We start from the raw sequence: 22,754 nt of genomic DNA on the forward strand, positions 1-22,754 counted from the left end.
AAGGAGAATTGTCTTTCAATGGTTTTTAACCAAGAAATATATAAATATATATATACACACACACACACATCAGAAATCATATAAAAAAACTATTGGATGTTGATTCATTGTACTGTTCAAATCATGTCGCATGTAGTTTGTGGGGGTAGCAGTGCTGCTGTTGGCTGTGGGCTTGCACAGTCCATCCAGCTCACATGAGAAAGAGGGAAGTGGTAGCTCAGTGGGTTGAACTTCTGATCAGACGGTCGCAAGTTAAATTTCCAGCACCACTAGCTGAAGCTGAATCAAAGAATTTAAGAATTTAAGAGCGTAAAAATGTGTAATGTACTTTATGTTCCAGGTGTGTTTGTAAAAGCTTTTCGCACCACAAGCTCGAAACACACTCATAAACTGGTCCCTGCCGGATTATGCCAATTTCCTTGTTATGGCTAATTTGCATAAAGCGACTCACGTCTCATTTGTCTCGCTGTCAGTTTTCTGGCTCGTCACCGAAGACAAATGTTTATGCTAATGTTAACACACCTTTGTTTTTTGTCCCAATGGCTGTACTCTTACTTCTCCATTGCTGAGTCCAATTTTTCTTTTCGAACAAATGTAAGGAAAGAAGGAAATGATGTCACATAAGAATATGTAAAGAAAGAAAAATGTTTATATAACATGCCACTTTTTAACATAATGAAGGCGATCAGTTTTTGCCTGCACAACCTGCATGTCTTTGGAAAGGATCGTGGCAGGTTCTCCAGGATGCTAGCTGTATGCAAAAACTGCTGGTTCCCTTCTTCTTCTTCTTCCTTCTGCTTCTCCCATTAGGGGTCGCCACAGTGGATCATCCGTCTCCATACCCCCCTGTCCTCTACATCTGCCTCTTTCAGACCAACTGCCTGCATGTCTTCCCTCACCACATCTATAAACCGCCTCCTCGATGCATTTAAAAAAAAAAAAAAAAAAAAAAAAAAAAGTTGTTGTACATGAATGTTTGTAAACCGTGGAAATGTTTAATTCTCTTACTTTTTTTTTTTTTTTTTTTTTTTTAACACGTCTTTGCCTTCCAACACTGACCTTTACACAGCGCCCTATATACTAATAATAAACTCTCTTTAGAACTTGCTGGGGGGGGGTTTCACTCTCTGATTGACTTCAGTCGACGATTTACATCTTGTTGATTTTGAACTCGCACAATGAAAATGCCATATTAAGTATTTATTTATTTATTTTTTTAAACATGATTGTAATCTTGGTAACTTCCTTTCTATCTGTCTCTTTCTTCTGTCAGTTTTTTTCCTCCCCATTAAGCATCCGTATGCGTCTATTGAGAACTTGCGGCGTTCTTTGCGTTCTTACCACAAGGCACTCGACCTCTTTCATAAACAAGATTATCGAACGTGGGTTTGTTACTGAGGCGAAGCTGAGGTTAAGCCTGTCTGTGTTTGTGTGCTGGTTGAATGTGGTGTTGTGGCGAGAGCCTCTGTGTTACTCCCCCCACTGATGGGGGCCTCGTACCCGTAAACAGGCCGCTTCTTGTCCTTATTTCAAGCTCGCCGGCCAACTCGACATGAGATCCATATTTGGCTGTTATGATCTGACAAGATTAACTTACAGCGTTTCCAGCAGACCGTACTCCTTCGGCTCTGTCTCAATCTCTGCCTTTTTATATTGTGTTGTTTTTATTTCTTTGTTTAGTGCCGGGGTTTTCACAACAACCTTTCTTCTTTACTGATGGAGGCTGACGAGCCCTGGGGTGCAGTCCATGTTCTGATTCATCCCAACGGTGTTTAGCATGGTTGAGATCAGATCTCTGAGTGGGTTACTCAAGATCTTCCATTCCAACCCATAGGAGCATTGTCATACTGGAACAGGTTTGGGTCTCCTAGTTCAAGTGAAGGGAAAATTGAATCGTACCGCATCCAGAGATGATCTAGTATTGTGTGCGTCCAACTTTGTGGTAACAGTTTGGGGAAGAGCCACATTATGAATGTCAAAACTCTGGCCTGTCTTTTAATTTTGTATGCATTCTATTTATCAATAGCCTTATTGAAATCATTCGAGTCAAAGTTGTTTCGTTTGCGCCAATATTAAAATGATCAAAAGCTAAGCAAATGAACACAACTCAAATCCTACCTTTGGCACTATTGAGCATTGGAAACTTTTCCTGATTGCGGAATCTTTTACATAGATATATGTAAAGACAGTCTTCCTGTACTTTCTGCTTATATGGATTATTGCACAGATTCCACAGTGGAAGGCGTGAGGTATGCGAGTCAAGGGTGGGATTTGATTTGCATAAGTATAAAACTGGATTTCCATCGGGATGAAAGCGCCGACTCTTGTATATGACGGTTTCTTTTATGGAACTGCCACATCAAGCAATTTATTATTCACTATTTCAAATGAAGTGTTGGGAGACTCGGAGACCTTACGAGCACTCACTTCTCATTAGATTCCTTTTTAAATGGAAAATGAGCCACTCAGATTGGGAAATGGATGGTAAATAAGAAAATCTGCCATGTTCTGGTTGTTTCAGTCTTTCTTCACTAAAGCAGCGAATGACTTGAGGGGCACCATTTACTAAGAGCTGATGAAAGCTTTATACACCCGGATACAGAATCCAGTGTATTGACTGTTGAGGGGGGAGGGGGGGGTGGGATCTCCTGGCATGAAAGGTCATATGATAGGATGTTTTGCTCATGTTTATACTCACAAGCAGCTATAATAGAAAATGCAGTCTGTTCATCTCCATGTTCTTTCACATTGCTTTTTTCTTTTCCTTTAGTCAGATTGTTTTTATATTGTAACAGAAAGCCGGTAGTCATCGAGAAAAGCGGTGTTTTGAGAACCCTAGCGTTTCCTGAAGTGTAGACAGCACAGACATTTCAGTCAATCATAAGACAGCTGTGCAGTGCATAAAAGTATGCACATACAAGCCAAGAGCTTCACATGGTCACATTGAATGTCAGAACCTTGACGTGGTTGTTACTATCCAATGGGCTGGGTTGAGTATTTCAGAAACTGATGATCTCCAGTGAATTTCACACACAACAGTCTCGAAAAGTGTGGTTGTTTTTAGATCCACTGAGCAGAGGGTTTGAAGATGAAAATGTTTTTGTTGAGAGAGATTACAGGAGGATGACCACTCTGGTTTGAACTTACGGAAGGATATATAAGTTAAATAAGCACTCTTTTTACAACTGTGGAGAGCGGAAAAGCATCTCGGATCGCTCAACATGCAGGAACTTGAACAGAACACCACAATGGGTTCCGGGCTTGTCCTTCAAAAACAGGAATCTAAAGCTACATTGGTCTGCAGTAGTGTACTGTTATCCTAATATTTTCAGTTTTTCATATCAGGGTATACCAACCCTAACCATATCAGCGTTCTACATTGTTCAGTGTTGTACAAGAGAATGAAACAGCAAATGCGTTTTCACACGGATTCCAAGGCTGTCAGTAGCCAGTCTCATCGTGACGCTTCTGGATCACACTGATTGAGAACTTACACTCACGTGTGTTTGGCATGAATCCATATCTAATAAAGGGAGACATTAACGGGGATCATTTGTGAGAAAAAGAGCTAATGCAACGTTAGCCTGTTGGATTTGATTAGCTTTGCGCTTTGTCAGGGGAATAAACAGGCAGTGAGTAGAATGAGCCACAGATTCCACTTTCACCAGAAATTGGAGAGGGAAGTAGATTATCTTGCTAATAGATGGGGCACAACAAAAAGATCTTGCGATAACAACACCGAATAGGGAACTTGTGTTTAATGAGTTCAGATTTGTGTCTTTGTAACAATAGGGAAGTTTATTTAACATTTACCTAAGAAGAGTCAGGTGTTTTGCTTTGTATCGGTCAGTAAGGTTTCCATAAGGGACTTTGCCATTTCCGGTTTCTCATTAAAATTGTATGCAAATTGTAATTTTACTCATTTTTATTTCAGCATGGTAAAAAAAGCGAGGTTGTAAAGGGAAATACTGGGTGTAGCTTGACATCTCGTGAACGTTTACTAACATTATAAACAAGCATAAGGTAAATTCTATTCAAAAAGCACAATACATTGTTTATCATTGCTCATCAACAAATTGTGGTCCAGAGTAGAGAGTCTGTCTGTAGTAGAGTAAGGAATCTGAAAAGGTATAAGCAATCAGGATTGTCTGTTCTTATTATGAATTTATTTATTGTGTTCCTTACAACACGTTCTTTTTTTAATCAAAGAAAATATTAGTGTTGCCTGTACGATAATGTTTTTGCGCTTTACTCAGGGGCATCTGTCCTCTGAGGTTTCTGTGTGTGTTTAAGAGCATATGGCCTCGCGTACGTTCACCATGCGATGGAAACACAACAACCCTCGCAGCTTGTTAATCAGCTCACGCCTGACGCTTGGTTAGTTAGCGGTTGTCATGCCCGCTAGTCACTAATCCTTATCCTGAGGTAAACAGGCATCTATTCTATTTCCGCTGATGCTGGATATCCCCTGTTGTTGTTCCAATAGCCCTATGATAAGCTGGCATGTTGGTGTCTCAGTACATAGAAGGTGTATAGACATTTCTTGTTTGGTGATCCCCATCACGTGACCAACATACTCAGTGCTGACAAGCTGTGATGTATTTATTTATTTTATTTATTTATTCATTCTAAGTGAAAAATAGTGCGGATTTTCTGAGGGAATGGTTGTTCATGGCTGCTAAAGTATAGTAAATGTGATAACAGTAACTAACAAACATTCTACGACTATAAAGAAAAAGTATATTGTTCTTCCTTTTTTTTTATTTTTTTTTATTGTGATTGTTGTTGAGTGTAATATTTAATTAATTCGGAATGGTCACAGTGTGTTTTTGCTTTGGTTTTGTTGTTAATGTTAAAATAAGCGGAAAATTATGCAAACGTAATTTATGGAGATGCGAGCAGTGAGGATCGTCTGTATCACAAAGGAGAAGGAAAGAAAGCGGTTTAAACTCGTCACGTAAACATTATAGCAAAGAGGGTTAAGGACCTTGGTCAAGGGTGCAAGAGTGGCAGCTTGGCAATACTGAGGCTTTAACCCCTGACCTTCCAATCAGTAAACCAGAGCCTTAACCACTGACCTACCACTTTCTCATTGTTTGAACTGGCTGTACAGTGCAAACCATGTAGCCTTTTTTTTTTTTACTGTTCCTAACAGCAGTTCTTCAACAAAACAATATGATAGCGCTTACATTTGGCCTTCGCCATCTAACACAGATATATAGATGATAAACCAGATTCAGGGATCTGCTGCGCACATAAATTCGATTTCCTCCGGGAATTGTTAATTGCTGTTTCCTAGCACTTGTTACAAAGAAGCTCACAATACTAGAATAAACTCTTAAGTAGAGATAACATGCTTAAAAATATCTTCTTCGGCTTCTCTACAGTTAGGGTTAGTGGAACCCTTTTTATAAATGCCAAACCTTCCAAAGAGGGTTATGTGTTGTGGCAGACGTATGAATGAACACACTTGGCTGACTTGTCAGAACTCATTATGTTGCGCCTGATAAAAAGTCGTCGTTGTGCTTTTGTTTCCTAAATTGGGAGATTAGTTTCAACTCTTGATCTTGCTTGAGTTTTTAAGCACACACACACACACACACACACACACACACACACACACACACACACACACACACACTCACACACACACACAGAGTCTGGGAGATTACACCTGACCCCTGCCTACTTACGTGCACCTTAGCTTACTTAGTTCATCTAAAGGTTTGCTGCTATTTTGTTCGAACCTCCAAGACTGGGATGTCACCTTGTGGTTTTTTTTATGGACAAATTTTGAAGAAAAAAGAAAACCCCATCAGAAACACTGATTGATGATTGATTGAAGATTGAAATATCAGACACTACAGTTATTTAGCCTCTTTTAGTGAATGTCGAAATCTATATTATGTGTAACTGAGGCGAGTCTTCATGCTGAGCCTTCGGAGGAAGTATGGGAATAGGCAGTTCCTTTGCGCCCAGATCGGACCATATCTTTACAATAAGGTACGTAATTGGACCCGGTCCTGACGCAGCACAGGGGATGTTTTGGAAGGATCTGGAAGAACTGGCTACTAAGTGCGCTCTCATTTGTTGGCATACTGTATCGCAGTCTCTGTGTGATTACGTACAGTCGAAATGTTTTTAGTTGTATTTTTCCTGCACATGTTTTAGATCTAGGGCAGTACGCTGGGCAAGATCTGTCTAATCCATTCTGATTTTGGAACAGAACTCGAATCACACAGATGCACATAGACTCAAGGAATGAGAGACATATGAGAAACACAAGGCTTGTATGTAACTCCGGATAACAGCTAAGCACATGTTGGCTGTATCCATTCAGCGTGTGTTGGTCTTGAGGCAACAGGACCCCGCCCCTGATTTCTTTTCTTTTGTTAGGGCTTCCATCACCTTTGTTCTTTGTTTATTTTCCTCTTAAACATGCCTGCTTCGTTTCTTATTTTGTTTCATTTTAAGCGCATTTGCTTATTTCGCTGTACACACTTTGTTTTACATTTCTACCACGTGTGTCAGGTTCGAGCTGTATGTTTATATTGTACGATTGTACCACGTCAGGGCTAAAAAAATATGACTTCCTGTTTGATTTCTTTCAACTTGATTTTATTCCGATAATCACAATCAATATTTATTTATTTATTTTTTGTTTTTTGTAGAAAATGTCTATTTTGTCTCTGACGAAAAAATTTATATAACTGCGATAACTGCTTGCATTGTGGAAAGGCTACGTGCGTATGTATGTACGTATGTGCAATTCATACTTTGCAGTGACAGTGAAAAGCGGAAGTGTCATCATGGCTTGATTAGTCATAGCATTTAAAACCTTCGACCACTTGTTAAAAGTGATGACGAACTTCTGCTTTTTCAGCATGAAGCAGTCAAATTAAATATGAATGAAATTTACTGAAGGGGAATGGACCCGAGATTTCTTTTTTTTTTTTTTTACATTCTCACCCCCATTTTGGTCATTTGCCATTTCCCACTCGCTAACCAGTTCTCCCTTGTGACATGTCGGTTTCTACCCAGGGAGGTTGTGGGCTAGCGCATGCTTCCTCTGAGACTTGTGAAACCAGCCAACTGTGTCTTGCCTTGTGGTTTTTAAGAAAATTAAATAAAAATAGAAAAAACAAAACAGAAGTACAGGCATTTTTGCATCGCTGTATTGACATTGCAGACATTTTTTTGTATGTATTGTATAGGATTAGTTTGTAAATCATTGTTCTAAATGTTTTTCATGTATTTTTTTTTTCCAGACATGATCGATGTGTTTGACGATTTAGTTTTCTGTCAGTAATAAAAGCATATGCAAATGCCAGGGAATTTATGTGCCGAGCATGTAGCCAATAATACATGGTTGGGTTTTTGTGTATCCTAAATTTTTCCTCACTTTCTTTCCAATTTGATCTGCCAATTCCCACCCACTGGTTTTCCCCATCATCTGACATAGCTAAAAATGTGCAGAGAGTTAAGGCTAACAAATGCATCCTCTGTGACAATGATATGTTTACAAACTGCTGCTCCTGCTGTGCCACATGGCATTGTAACACACAAGAGATTGGTCCACTATATGGACAAATAATGATGACACCTAATTTTTCCAGCTATTGTGTGGTTTAATCACTTGAACTAGGAGACCCAAACCAGCTCCAGCTTGATGATGCTCCTGTGCACAAATTGAGCTCCATGAAGATATGATTTACATATAGAGCTCTGAGCTCAAGTCTATCGGATATCGGTGCTTGACTTTACTAATGGCCCTGTTGCTGGATGAGCAAACATCTCCTCAAGCACACTCCAAAATCTAGTGCAACATCTTTCCAGAAGAGTGGAGGTTATACAGCAAATGAGGATTAAACGTGGAGTGGGATGTTCAAAAAGCACATACGAATCTTATAGTCAGGTGTCCACAAACATCTGAGCTCACAGACACCTGTGATTGTCTTGTGTCCATCTAATTGTGTAAAATGTGTTTTCTTTTCTTGACTCAGGGTGAGCTTGGCACCGAGGCAAAACCTGTCACGGATTATCCTTAAGGGAATCTTCCAGGGCGTAAAAGTTGTTCGTGGACCCGACTGGGATTGGGGCAACCAAGACGGTAAGTAAAAGCATGCAAGTCAGATTAAGTCCTTCAGTAATACATTGCGATAATCAGGGCACTGTCCCGTTAGGGAATTTGAAGCCAGCTCGAAGCTTGAACGTGGTTTTTGCAGTCGGTTCAGAAGTCGCAGTTAACACTTGAAATAAGGTGGCGTATGTTCAGCAGATGTCTTCCAAAAAAAAGCACGTTCACGTGTTGGTAGATATCTGAATGTTTACCTAGAACAAGCCTTTTTTGCGTTTGGGTGCCACAGCAAAGGCTAAACATCTAAATTTAGCCCTCAGTAAACCACGCTGGAATGCAGGTTATGAGTAATTGCTGTTGTATCGTCCCTTGACATTACTGTCTTAAATGGAAAATGGCTCACACACGGATCCCCGCTTACTGTTTATGTACTCAGAGGAAGGAATATTCTACATTTTATTTCGGGACATTGCTCCCTTTTTTTTTTTTTTTTTTTTTTTTTTTTTTTTTTTTTGAAGTGTAGAGCTGCTGCATGATAGGACATTTATTTCTCTTCTTCCAGCCAAGACTTCATCCTCTCTGGGTGACAACTAGTCAACTGGAACCCTCAATCATTTGGGCCCCCCATCTCCCTTTTTTTTCTTTTTTTTTTCTCCTTTTTTTTTTTTTTTTTACTGCATAATGTCTTTGATGCTAAATGAGTCAAAATGTCCATGCTGTGCTTGTGAAATATCTTCTTGTGGGTTGATGGTGATAATTGCTCTACCCCACAGGGTGTGGAAAAAAAATGCTTGCCATTATATTCCGCTGCATTTTCTTTCATTTTCAATGCAATCTTTCCTAATTTTGATGCTACATTTGTAACCTGGTTATGCTGAATGTGTTTCAGGTGAAGGTCTAGTAGATATTACACTTGTAGCCATGGTTGGTACTAAATGTAGTACTAGTGTATGGACAGTGTTTGATGTGAATCGAATTGTGAATCGAATTGAGCTCATAACCGTATGTTTTGAATGACCATTAATTACTCACACTGTTTGACTTTGTGCTGAGATCGCTGCGCTCTCGTGTGTCTGTCTCTGCGTTTGTTGCTTTGTCAAACAGGAGGAGAGGGGAAGATCGGGAAGGTGGTCGATATCCGAGGTTGGGACCAAGAGTCCGGCCGCAGCGTGGCCAGCGTCACCTGGTCTAACGGCACAACTAATGTCTACAGGATGGGTCACAAGGGCAAGGTGGACCTCAAATACGTCTCAGACGGCCAAGGAGGCTACTACTACAAGGAGCACCTGCCCAAGCTAGGTGTGACTGGAGAAAAATAAAGATGTGTTCCTCCTATTTGTTTTAGTACTCGTTATGTGTATTTGATCTCAAAAATAATTCTGTACTCCCAATTTAAATGTTCAATATTTACATTTAATTAATTTAGGTGGCGATACTCGGCACGTTTGATCCTTTTAAAATGACACAAGCACAACGATCAGGTATAACTATATGACCACCGATCAGGCATAACATTAGGACCACCTACATAATATTATGTTGGTCCCCTTTCGCTGCCAAAACATGTGACCAGTTGAGCATTAACAGCATGAACTTCTTCAGCAATTTGAGCTACAGGAGCTCGTTTGTTGGATCGGATCACAAGGACCAGCCTTTGCTTCCCACGTGCATCAATGATCCTTGGCCGCCCAGGACCCTGTCCCCGGTTTACCACTGTTCCTTCCTTGGAGCACTTTTGATAGATACTGACCACTGCAGACTGGGAACATCCCACAAGAGCTGCAGTTTTGGAGACGCTCTGCCCCAGTCGTCTAGACATCACAATCTGGCTCTTGTCAAACTCAATCAGATTCTTACGCTTGCCCATTTTTCCTGCTTTTAACACATCAAGTTTGATGACAAAATGTTTACTTGCTGCCTAATAAAATCCCACACACTAACAGGTGCCATGATGAGGAGATAATTGGCGTTATTCACATCATTTTTGTAATGCCATAATGTTATGCCTGGTCACTGTAAAAACCAACCTTGTGTTCACACTCAAACGTTAAAAACATTCATTTATTTGCTGTGCAAGTGGACGACATGCATCATGACATGGAGAACAAAATAATCAAACTGAAAAAGATGTTGCTAGCTGATTAGTGATTAGTCATATTATCCTTCAAACCGTGGTCGCTTGGTTTTCTTTAGAAACAACACAGCAAATTAACTAAAATATATATTTTTCAATTCCTTCCACAACTCAAAACAATGCCCCAAATAGCCTTTTACGTAAAATTGCGATTATTACGGCTTGGACTATCCCATATTCATTTCAATACTTTTCCCAGTCACAAATTTAAATAAATCACTATAGTCTATTTTCTTTCTTTTTTTTTTTTATTTTTATTTTCTTTTTTTTTATCTATTTCTAAGGTTCTCTTGATTATAATATTACATTTGACAGCAAACAAGTGAAGCATGACCTCAGCCTTTCTCAACTTCATTTTTCAAGCATAAAGGTAGTTTCTAACAACTTTCAACTGATTCTAACAATCAACTGGAAGGGGAGCCCAGAAAATTCCACACGTGTAGAACCCATGTCTAAGTATGCACAAAATTTCCCTATAAAATATTAAAATCTAGCTTTTGGGTTTAAGGCACCTGCATTTTTTCCTTCCTCTGCTCATTACTTGTCTGCAATACGTCTGTCAGACACATGAGCACACGTGAGCACACCGCTGAGAAAAGGAACATTTAATTGCAGTGGAAAATGATACATGATTACACCATATTAAGTGAGCTATTTTTCCTTCTATTAGCGGTTAACCGAATGCCCGTTCTCTCCGTTAACTCTTACAGATATCCAAAAAAATCTAATTTGTCATAAAGAATCTCTCTCATATTATGGAAGGCACTGACCAACTTCAGTACTTCATTAATGCATAATGTATAAGATTCTCCCATATGTGTGTTTAGGTGAACATGCAGAGCTGCAGAGGCAGGAGAGTGCTGATAGTCACACATTCCAGCAGGGGGATAAAGTCAAATGTCTGCTGGATGTGGACATCCTCAGGCAGATGCAGGAAGGACACGGAGGCTGGAATCCTAAAATGGCAGAGGTGAATGAAAATCTTCATGTACACAGCTGGAGCTACACTATTTGGGCAAAAGTATTGGGACCCCTGACTTTTCCCATCCATATGTGTTTTCTTCTCCAAACTGTTACCCCAAGTTGAATACACACATTTGTACAGGGTCTCTTTGGATGTGGGAGCATACAATTTTCCTTTTACTTGATCTATGAGACCCAAACCTGTTTCAGCATGATAATACATACCCCTGTGATTTACCTTTGTTTTGATTTTTGCCTTTTATCAGATGATTAGAAAGTTTTATTTCTCAATATTAAGTATTTATTTTTGTCATTTACATGTTTTTGTTTGCCAGGTTTTCAAAGCTAGTACAAATAAATTGGGTTTGTGCTTTTATTTTGTTTCACAGTACATCTGCAGAATCGGAACAGTGCACAGGATAACGGATCGAGGGGACGTCAGAGTCCAGTACAGTAACAACATACGCTGGACTTTCCACCCAGGCGCTCTGACTAAAGTAAGCAGAAATCAGGGAAAAGAAAAGGGGTTCCTCAAGCCTTTTTCCAAGTCAAAGTTTATTAGCATTCATCAGGAGTTCTTCTTAAAACCCTGATTGAAATGGAAGCCTATGCCGTTCTGCATAAAAATCCCCAATTATATAGGAACCCCTAGACATTTGTGGAAAAGTTCTCCTAGGCTTGTGTGTAGCAACTCGGCCATGGAAAGGCATTTCATGAAGTTCCTGGCTCACAGCTCTCATGCTGAGAGTCACGGGGGCAGAAGCAGTTTGGAAATCTTCCCTAAGTGATGCAACTGCATAGCCGCTTTTCTTTACACACTATGAGCTTAAGTGAAATACGTCTTCCAGTCTCTTGTCGTTGTTATGAAGAGACATGGGTTCACACTAGAAGAATGGACATGACATAACATGGCGCATATGGATGACGGGGGGGGGGGGGGGGTTGATTTAATGCGCACTGGGAAAGGCTGTGTTACACTGTGCATGTTTTACAGCTGCCCTGCTTCTCCCAATTGGGCAGGGATATTAAATAAATCTCCTGTTTCACCTCTCACCTTTATTTGATTTCCAGTTGATTTATGATATAATATCCTGAGCGAGCAGTGGATCAAGCAGCTCCCTGTGCATTTCTCATCTTATAGTACCTTGAAGAATCAACGTTTACCCAAAGCCAGAACCAAAGCGAGTGCTAAGGTTCTTGGCATAAATCCAGAACAAATGTAAAGCCCACAGTTACTGCCGCATGACTAGACATCCATGCACGTGGCTCTACACGGCATATCAGTGATTAGCCAAATCCCTGTGTAAGTCCCATAATAGAGCCTTAGCTCCTGCTGGACTGTCATGTCTGATCAAGCTTTTGTGTGTCTGTCTGTTCTTGAAATGGTTTCAGGTGAACACGTTTGCAGTAGGTGAGTTGGTGAGGGTACTGGATGACATCGAGACTGTGAAGAGGCTACAAGCCGGGCATGGAGAGTGGACTGACAGTATGGCACCTGTATGTACTCCAATCCTGTCCCACACACACTGTGCAAAATGTCCATAAACTCACCGTACTCCATAAACCAACTACGCTCTCTTTATTTAAAGGAAATATCAGTTAGTTTACGTTGTACAATTACACTTTACACATTATTAAATTACTATACAAATTCAATGACATATACAGAGAGTTGAATATATTAGGAGTGCCCCCGAATAGTGGAAGATTCGATGCTTCGATAGGAGGAGCCTCACCGATCTCACAGTGGAATCTTCGCAGAGTTGTTATGAAACAAAGATTATCCCATTTTGGTTTCAAGGGGGTGCTCAATATCTGATTTCACATACTACTACCGTTTTCCCCCCCAATAAGTTAATATACAGGCCATTATGATAATGCTTATTATGATAAAATTGTGAAAAGAAAGAAGCTTTTAATAAAAATATTTTTAAAACGTGTGTGAATAAATCCAACCCCCATCCCCCCGTTACAGATTTAAGTTTCACTTTCCATGATCGTGACCGAGACAGGAGGGATTTAAATATTAAACATCTGGGAGATTTTCTCAATGTATTTTCTTCTGAAATGCAAATCCTGTCTGCAGTGTGGGCTTTGTTATTTATTTATTTATTTTTTGGTTTATAGATCCAAAATAACAACAGATTTTCAGAAATCACTTCTGGCACTGCTGTATGTCACAGCAATTAAGCAATAGTAGCTTTCCCTGAACTAATTCCTATTATTCCTTGTCATTCTGTACATGATTAATTCGTATCACTAAAAGATAAAACTGGAGTTTTTGTGTTTTACAGTATGGATGTTTTTTCAAGTGGAAAATTAGACTAAGCAAGAGCTATTTCTTACATTCCGCTTCTGCTGTCATCCAGCGATCCATGCATGCGTATGCATCCATGCGCAGCAAAGTCAGATAAAACGTCACGTGTTATGATTTCGATTTCTTTTTGTTCTCTTCAGGTTCGATTTCGCTCAACATGACAGTTACTATGCCAAGTACTGCTCATGTTCTTTCGATACGATTGTGCTAATTATAAGGCACAGGTGTGACGTAGTCTTGCGTGTACTCGGAAAGTTGCCCTGTGATGCATTTTACCTTTGTTAAGTAATTCTAACGTACGTAATCTTGTTACGCTGTTAACACTATTACGTAATCGTGTTAACGAGGTACATTTTGAAAGAACAGGATCGCATGATTCAGGGAATTATCAACCACCTTTGTACTGTTCCTATATCAGTGGAGTTAATCCTGTACATTCGGCGAATCTCAAGGTGACAATAAAGTCATATTTAAGTTAACAGACGCGATAAGCACGTGCCAGTTACAAAACCCGGACGGTAATCCTCTGACCTAAACTGGCCAGGACTGCTACGTATCTGCATCACATGCTCCGTTCCAGAACACAAGCGAGATTAGCTGTGCGTGATTTCTTTCTGGCTGTTATTCGGTGCAGTTGAGAAAGACAGCAAATATTAGACTAAGGCTTGCTGGATAAAACAGAACTAAGGATAGGGCCAGGTTTTGCACTCATCAAGATAATGCTGTTTGTGCTGGGTGTGTGTTTCATCAGGCCCTGGGCCAGGTTGGCAAGGTTTTGAAAGTGTATGCGGATGGTGACCTGCGCGTGGCATTTGGAGGACAAACGTGGACTTTTAACCCTGCGTGTCTCTCGGCTCAGCCGGGCGAGGTGGACGCCAATCTGATGACGGCTGACAATCCAAGCGAATCAAGAAGTAAGCAGGAAACGGCCGCATCCCCGTCCGTCACGCCGCTTGTTTAATTGCACCTTTTTTGATTTTTTCTGTTGTCTGTTCCCTAAAGACGTTTATGCTTAACTCTCTTTTTTTGTCTCTGAATGTAAACACTTTTCTTTGTTAACCCTTGTCTTTTGCATGTCTTTTTCATCCATAAATGCTCCCACCCTCTGGCGATGGGTGGATGGACTTCCATTTGTTCTACCTGACCTCCTAGGTTTTCAAAACTCCTCGTTTCTCACCGTCCATTTCATGGCAAACAACAAATTCACTTTTTCTTTCCCACATGACACAGGGGGCTGAGATCATTCAAACAGGTCACTAGTGCATGGTGACATTTTGACTCATTTGACTTTCTGAGAAAGAAGCTGTATTTTCTTCATGGATATCCGTAGAGGATTAAGAGTGAATTGTCTCTTTTTCTACCTTACTATTTTTCAGCCACGGTTATTTCTGTCCTGGAAAAGCTGTTGTCTCAGTCCACGGAGCAGGATAACCCCGGGCGCCTGGTCATCGAGGCTGCTCACGGCAGCGTTGCTAAAGTCCGTGAACTAGTGCAGAAACATCCAGATAAGGTTGGTGTGTTGTAATGGATTTGGAGCATTGCACAATGTCAGAATTGCATTAAATGCATAAGGAATCAATTTACAATTGTGTTTTATGACACTGTTTATTATTATTAATATTGTTATTATAATTGTTATTATTTTAGCCTATTCCTTTTACTATTAAACCTGTGACAAGCTTTCCCTTAGTCAAACGCATACCAACTCTGTTGAATTACCATATGTAAATTTAAATGGGTGAAGCTTTGCAGCTATTTTAGCCAAAAAATCAACAAATAGAACAATTCTAAAAGTCATGGATGACTGTGAGATATGGTAATTTTTTAGACAATGGAGCTCGCTACATGGACAGGGACATTGTTTTGGTGGAAAAGTTTCAGGCTACAGTTTAGGGAAGACATGCATATGAGTATGATCTTAGTCCTTCCCTGGCTCACAGTAAACAAAACTGATGCTCTTTATATCCTGACTGATTGTTCGTAGGTGGACATAAAGAACCAGGGGAAGACAGCACTCCAGGTGGCTGCTCACCAGGGCCATATGGAAGTAGTGAAGGTCCTACTGCAGGCCAACAGCAGCATCGAGGCCAAGGACGAAGACGGAGACGCAGCGCTGCACTACACAGCATTCGGGTGAATAATAATCTGTAAAGGTCTTGTACTGTCTAAACAGCCTTTAACTCAAAGGCTTTTTGTCACTGTTTTGTTACTGTTCTTGTTAAGGTACTTTCACCTTGCTGTACATTATGTTAGAAGTTTTAGGGGGCCAAGCACTAATGGAATCATGCTGTATCTGGATTTTTATTAGATAGACATAAACCTTACACGGAAGCACTGGGTTAAAAACATTAATTAATGTAGTCTAGATTTTAAAAGCTTTTATTTGTATCAAAAATTATGGATTGATTGATTGCAGTGAGAAATTTTGGAGACTTTTATTTGTCCAAACTTACATTCCCACACATGGAATTGTTTCCATTGATTTGATCATAGTTTGGCGACGGCGGGTGGATGTGCTCTTTGCCTGTGCCGAGTCATTTAGGACTTTGTTTTTTATAATAAAACTAGTTCAGATGTGTATTATCTCATCTTGGCATTAACGCTGCATGTCTCTGTAACGTGTGTGTGTGTGTGTGTGTGTGTGTGTGTGTGTGTGTGTGTGTGTGTGTGTGTGTGCAGAAACCAAGCAGAAATCACCCGCCTGCTCCTGAGCAAAGGGGCCAACGTCAACCTACTGAACAACTCGATGTGTACAGCGCTCCACATCTCTGTCAACAAGGGCTTCACCGACGTAGTGAGGGTACTGACCGAGCACTCGGCCGATGTCAACCTACAGGTACACGTTCACAAATGCATACATGCAGCCCACAGCTCTTGGTTATGCATTTGAAGAAAACAGTAGTTTGAATGCAATTAACTTTAAAAGCTTCTTTAATGTAAGGATCAGTCTACTCTTCTACACATCTGTCTGTTTCACCCTCACAAAGTACAGAAATGGAGAAATAATAACTCAACTGGGAAACCTGGCTTCCCTCGCTGTGCTTTCTGTGACTTATCTGCATCATTAGGGCCAATTAGCAAATTAGCCCATCGTCTGAATTCATTCTCAGCCTTTGCAATCAAACACTGCTGATTTCAAATCTTCACGCTGCCTGAGCCTCTTCTGAGAATGGCGTTCCACATTTTCCACTTGAACTGTGGGAGCTCAGCTGGAGTAGAAAGGCTCCCTGAAGGAGTTTTGGAATACACAGAGACACACAGGCATTTATTATTTTTTTTGCACTGTACAAAGTGAAAGAAAGTTTATAGGACTGTGGTGAGACCTGCGATGTTGTATGGTTTAGAAACAGTGGCATTAAATAAAAGACAGGAGGTGGAGCTGGAGGTAGCAGAGCTGAAGATGTTGAGGAGTGACGACGATGGACAGGATTAGAAACAAGTTTATTAGAGGGACAGCACATGTAGGACGTTTTGAAGACAAGGTGAGGAAGGTGAGATTGAGTTGGTTTGGACATGTGCAGAGGAGGGACGTGGGGTATATCTGTAGGAAAATGCTGAGGATGGAGCCACCAGGAAGGAGGAAAAAAGGAAGACCAAGGAGGAGGTTTATGGATGTGGTGAGGGAAGACATGCAGGTAGTTGGGTTGACAGAGGCAGATGTAGAGGACAGGGGAGTATGGAGGTGGATGATCCGCTGTGGCGACCCCTAATGGGAGAAGCCGAAAGAAGAAGAAGACAAAGCCATAAACCACGTCAGATTTTTGCTTCCTCCTTGCCGCATGGCGCAGTGTCGGTTGTGTTGTGTCGTCCAAATTCTTAGTGGATCTCTGTAGTTAGTTCAATATGTAGCCAGTGCGCATTTCAAAAGTGATGCCTTAACGAGGCATGAGGTCATACAGGATAACCAGATTTGTAATTTTAATTCTATATACATTGTACACCGATCGTAGCATTAACGCAAGCCCAAACCAGCATAGAAATGTCCAAACACAACATTAGCGATTTGCTTTATCCATTCTCCTAGTTTTGCTGTGCTCTTGTTAAAAATGCATTATGTGATGTATACAGTGCATCCGGAAAGTGTTCACGGCGCTTACCTTTTTCCACATTTTGCTCTGTAACAGCAGTATTTCAAAATAGATTCAACTTATGATGATGGGAAGGAAGTGTGTTTGAAATCTTTGCAATTTTATTAAAAAATTTTTATGAAATAAAGTCACATGTACATACAGTGGGGCAAATGAGTATTTGATACAATGCCGAAAGGAAGTTTACCCACTTACAAAGAACAGAGAGATCTGTAATTTTCATCGTAGGTACACCTTAACTGTAAGAGACAGAATCTAAATCACATTGTAAGATTTTTAAATAATTAATTTTTATTTTATTACATGAAATAAGCATTTGATACAATCAAAAAATAGAACTTAATATTTGGTATAGAAACCTTTGTTTACAATTAAAGAGGTCAGACGTTTACTGTAGTTCTTGACTAGGATTGCACACACTGCAGCAGGGATTTTGCCCCACTTCTCCATACAGGTCTTCTCCAGATCTTTCAGTTTTTGGGTCTATCGCTGGGCAACACGGAGTTTCAACTCCTTCCATAGATTTTCAATTGGGTTCAGGTCTGGAGCCACTGCAGGACCTTGAAATGCTTCTTACAGAGCCACTCCTTAGTTACCCTGGCTGTGTCTGGGGTCATTGTTATGCTGGAAGACCCAGCCACGACCCATTTCCAATGCTCTTACTGAGGAAAGGAGGTTGTTGCCCAAAATCTTACGATGCATGGCCCCATCCATCCTCCCTTAATACGGTGCAGTCGTCCTGTCCCCTTTGCAAAAAAGCACCCCAACGCATGATGTTTTCACCCTATGCTTTACAGTTGGGATGGTGTTCTTGGGATTTTACTCATTCAAATCCAAGGGAGACAGTCATCTTGAATTTCTTCGATTTTCTAATAATTGCCTTCTAACCAAGCTGTTTGCAGTTTACAGTTTTTTAGGGTATGACTTCAGGCAAAGCCTCTGTGTGTAAATATGAGTTTTTGAGTATTCTTGGTGTAGGTTGAGCTCTGCGGGAGGCAGCACAGCTGCATCTCCCCTGATTAAACCACATCTACTGCCTCCAGCCAGCACATATTTGGTAGAATCGAAAAAGAAACAGAATAAAAGACCCTCTGGGATATCACCACCAAGAACAAGATACAACAGGCCTAATGATATCCATATGGAGTCATGTAGAGCCAACAAAAATGAACAAAGTGCATGTAGAAATGGAGGAAGTGACACAAGCTGATACTGTCACAGGCCGATAAAGAGTAAATGCATCAACAGACATCTCAAGGCAAAATATGACTTCTCGTTTCAAATCGAATGCACGTGTAACTCATAAGCTCGCTCTGATGAGATAGCGAGATAGCATCCCTCGCCTGATAGGCCAATAGATCTAATTTCCAGTAGCGAGCAGCTTTAAAAAGCTGATTCCACCGAAACTCAGGAACACTGGAGACCTCTGGCAAGATCTTGTGGGAGAAGTGTATACGAGAGCGCTTTAAAGCAATGGCACATTTTTTCCCACTGGGTTCTTGGAATGGAATCAATTATCCTCAGTGTTTGCTGTGTAAATTTTGCTAAGGAGTGACAAGGCACGTATAGCTAATAATTAATGAAAGCTGCTAACCACTAATTAACAACAGTCAATCTGCATGCTAAGTGATGTTAGCTTGCTGACATACATTATCCATTAAGAACAAGAGGGCGAAAATGTCCTTTAAGTGACTTGGACATGACTGTGCTGTGGTTATTGGTGCCAGGTTGGTTTGAGTATTTCAAATTCTCTTTACAAATGTGGTGTGCAAAAAAGCATCACAGAATGTACAACACAAAGAACTGCAGAAGGTTTTCACTGTGCCAGTAATGAACAGTATATTGAGGCTTATCTAAACTGGACTGGGAAGAGCATCTCTTAGCTTTTTGATCTCCAGCTGTCCAGTTTGCCCTAAATATAATTTTGGTTTAGTGGTCTAATAATATATATATATTTACCGTTGTTGTCATTTCAGTGTTCTAGCCCTCATCAAGGTTATGTGTAATGTTTCTAAATTTAGAATATTTAAGGAGTGGAGTATGGTTCCTCCTTTTTGATTGCTCAGTTGATTTGACTCCACCTTTTCTGTGTATAATTTTGTAAAGTGCTTAGTTCAGTGCTTTTTTGTTTTTTTAGGACTCATACGGGGACACGCCCCTACACGATGCCATCGCTAAGGACTTCAGGAGTATCATCGAAATCCTGACCGTGGTGCGCAACATTGACTTTACGCAGCAGAACAATCGCGGCTTCAACCTGCTTCACCACGCAGCCCTGAAGGGCAACAAACTGTGAGTACTCACACTCATTGAAACTCATGCTAATGATTTCTTATATTTTAGGCCATATGACTTTTAGTTCATCAGTGATGCACCTCGAATAATTCTATATAAGAACTCTCTTGGGTGCTCAGTTGTGGGATTGGGGATAAAGGACTCGGTCCTAAGCCGGACTTCAAAAGGAGGAGGGCGAGTGTTGGGCTAGCGCCCCGACCCGTAACAAAACGGCAAGTAAAAACCCAATGCGTCTCATGGCGCTGGAAGAATTTTGGGTTACAGCAAACCCCCACTATAGGAGCTCCAATCCACACTTGACCAGTTACAATCAGGAATTCAAAAGCATTATTTCTCCAAAAGGCATATAATAATCAAGGAGAATGAATATCCCCCAAAAATATATATGCATCCAGTAGAATTGCTTTTAGAAACCCAGACTCTTAGTATTAAACCTGGACGCTGTATATGTGAGCCGACGGCAAACAATGACCAGGGGGATCATCAATGTCGCCACACACCCAGGACAAGAAATTTTGTTCCTTTTACCACCTATAAAGAGGTCCAAGGTCATCAAATGACACACATGCTGACTGAATTGCAGCTTCTTTGCCAAAGCTGTAGTTGTCATCACATCTTCCTAATCACCCCAGTAATCCCCCCTTTTACAGCTATTAAGGACTGAGGTTTTACGTTAGGCTTACCCTTTGCTGCTACAGGCATCACAGTGCACTTTTACACAATGTGCAATACAGCCTCGATTTTGATCCAAATTTTTTATTTGTTTTGCGAATGGTCCTGATTTCAGTTCATCATAAGAAATGAGTAGCATTACAAGAAACCATAGATTTTTGCTTTATTTAGATTTATTGGTTGTAGTATCACTTGACGTAAAAAAAATGGGCGTAATTATAGTCATACGTCATTAGCCAATGAAAATAAAAAATGAAGTGACGTTTAACTCTTTTTTGACATCATAGGACACCTCAACCAATAAACAAGCAGAGAAACTATGCATAGGCTATGCTACAGTACTGCAGCTATTTATTGTGGAAATTCGTTTTGGCACGTAACTACTGTAACTGTAATATCTCTAATGCAGGGGTGCCCAAGCACCGGGCCACAGATCATGTGGTTTATTTGGCCGCATAATGAGAACAAAACCATTTTATTGGTTTTCATGGTGGCAATTTCCTATAACTGTTTCAGTTGCGTATTTTTTTTTCCCCATGCATCGATAAATTCAGCTCTTACTGATTTCGTATTCGAGTCGTGTTACCTTTTTATTATATGTGTAATCCATAGATTAATTCTATCATATTATATGTATAATAGCAATAAAATAATACACATTATTGCCGGTTCGTGAGGAAAAAAAAAAAATTACATTTAGAACATATGTAATTAAGAAAAGATCTTTTGAGCAATCCAGTGAATTTTTTATTTATTTTTCTACTTTTTCAATTTAATTGATATTTAAATATTACCTATTACAATACACCTTGTTGGTGTTTGAGAGGTGCCAAATGAAATTTCGTTGTATTGTGTACAATGACGAAGTACCTTGTTTACTTACTTACACTGGTTTGGCAAATAAGGCAAGAGTAGAGTGTCTGTAAAGTGATACATCGAAAAGAAACAGTGTAAAAGCTACAGATTGAATAAAGCTCATTTGGAAGTTGTACGTGTTGTTCGGAAATTGCGTTAAGGATGTAATAAGGTTGTGCGGTTTTTTACCTAATGCGTCTTGAGAGACCATTTTAGAGCCTACGCACAGTTGAACCTGACGCCGATCTAATACTGGAGGATATTTTTAGAAGCGTAAACTCATAAGGCTAGTATTCCTGAGGGCAAATGCATGGTAATGTGTCTAACACTATAGTCACTCTATTTATTGTGTTTTACAGTCTCTTTTTTGTGTGTATTAATTATATAGTCTATTCTTTGTGTGTGTATTACTAACTAACACCCTGATTCGGTGCTTCCAGACTGTTCCACACAATGACTGGCATTTTCTAATAGACCGTCTCGTATAATTGGCATCCGGGAGTTACGCCTGTACTTTGGGAATGGTACAGTCTGTTCACCAGCTCCCTTGTTTTGTTTTTTTTTCCCCTGCAGTAATTCATTTCCAGCCTCATACTCACTGCCCACGTGCTGTCTGTTGTATACTGTACACAGCTATCACAGTCTTGCCAGTTATAATCTTATCGGCTGTCCCTCACCCAACAACGCGTGTACACATTCCTGTGTGCTGTTTTTTTATCAAGTCATCAAGGAAACAAACATTTTACAGCAAAAACAAATTCACAAAGCAAACACACATCAGTGCCAGTGTTTTTGGTGTTGGTGTTTGGTTATTGTGCTTTCGATTTTTTTTTAATGTTTTTGTGGTGTGTTTGTTTCTGCTGTTGTGTGTTTGGTGTCTTGATATTGCCTTTTCGGTCTTGATTTTGTGTGTATAGTCTTTTGCTATTGCGTATTTGGTCTTTTTGCTGTTGTCGATATGGTTTTTCTGTTGTGTTTTTGGTCTTTTTGCTGTTGTGTATTTGGCCTTAATGTTGTGTATTTGGTCTTTTGCTCTTGTGTATATGGTGTTGATGTGCATTTGGTCTGGGTGTGTATATGGTGTTAATGTTATGTTTTTGGTCTTGATGTTGTGTATTTGGTTTTGTTGGGTATATGGTCTTGGTGTGTATGGTCTTGCTATTGTGTATTTGATCTTTTTGCTGTTGTGTATTTGGTTTTGGTCTTGATGTTGTGTATATGGTGTTGATGTGTATTTGGTCTTGATGTTGTGTATATGGTGTTGATGTGTATTTCGTCTTGATGTTGTGCATTTAGTCTTAATGTTGTGTTTACGGTTTTAATGTCATGTTTTGGTCTTGATGTTGTGTATAT

At 40.1% G+C, this 22,754-nt stretch overlaps 1 protein-coding gene across 3 annotated transcripts in view; it reads left to right on the forward strand.

Annotated features, from left to right (window-relative positions):
* The window catches only part of mib2 (MIB E3 ubiquitin protein ligase 2), a 67,199-nt gene that overhangs the window by 30,864 nt on the left and 13,581 nt on the right, over positions 1–22,754 (forward strand). For all 3 annotated transcript variants that reach the window (XM_083554434.1, XM_083554435.1, XM_083554433.1), the window contains exons 4-13: positions 8,004–8,110; positions 9,182–9,376; positions 11,039–11,181; positions 11,564–11,671; positions 12,567–12,671; positions 14,243–14,405; positions 14,868–15,001; positions 15,476–15,624; positions 16,171–16,327; positions 19,717–19,871. In XM_083554434.1, the coding sequence (XP_083410560.1) occupies positions 8,004–8,110; positions 9,182–9,376; positions 11,039–11,181; positions 11,564–11,671; positions 12,567–12,671; positions 14,243–14,405; positions 14,868–15,001; positions 15,476–15,624; positions 16,171–16,327; positions 19,717–19,871 (1,416 nt within the window). The remainder of the gene's footprint in view (positions 1–8,003; positions 8,111–9,181; positions 9,377–11,038; positions 11,182–11,563; positions 11,672–12,566; positions 12,672–14,242; positions 14,406–14,867; positions 15,002–15,475; positions 15,625–16,170; positions 16,328–19,716; positions 19,872–22,754) is intronic.

This window comes from Silurus aristotelis (assembly GCF_946808225.1).
Source record: "Silurus aristotelis genome assembly, chromosome: 11".
Taxonomy (NCBI): Eukaryota; Metazoa; Chordata; class Actinopteri; order Siluriformes; family Siluridae; genus Silurus; species Silurus aristotelis.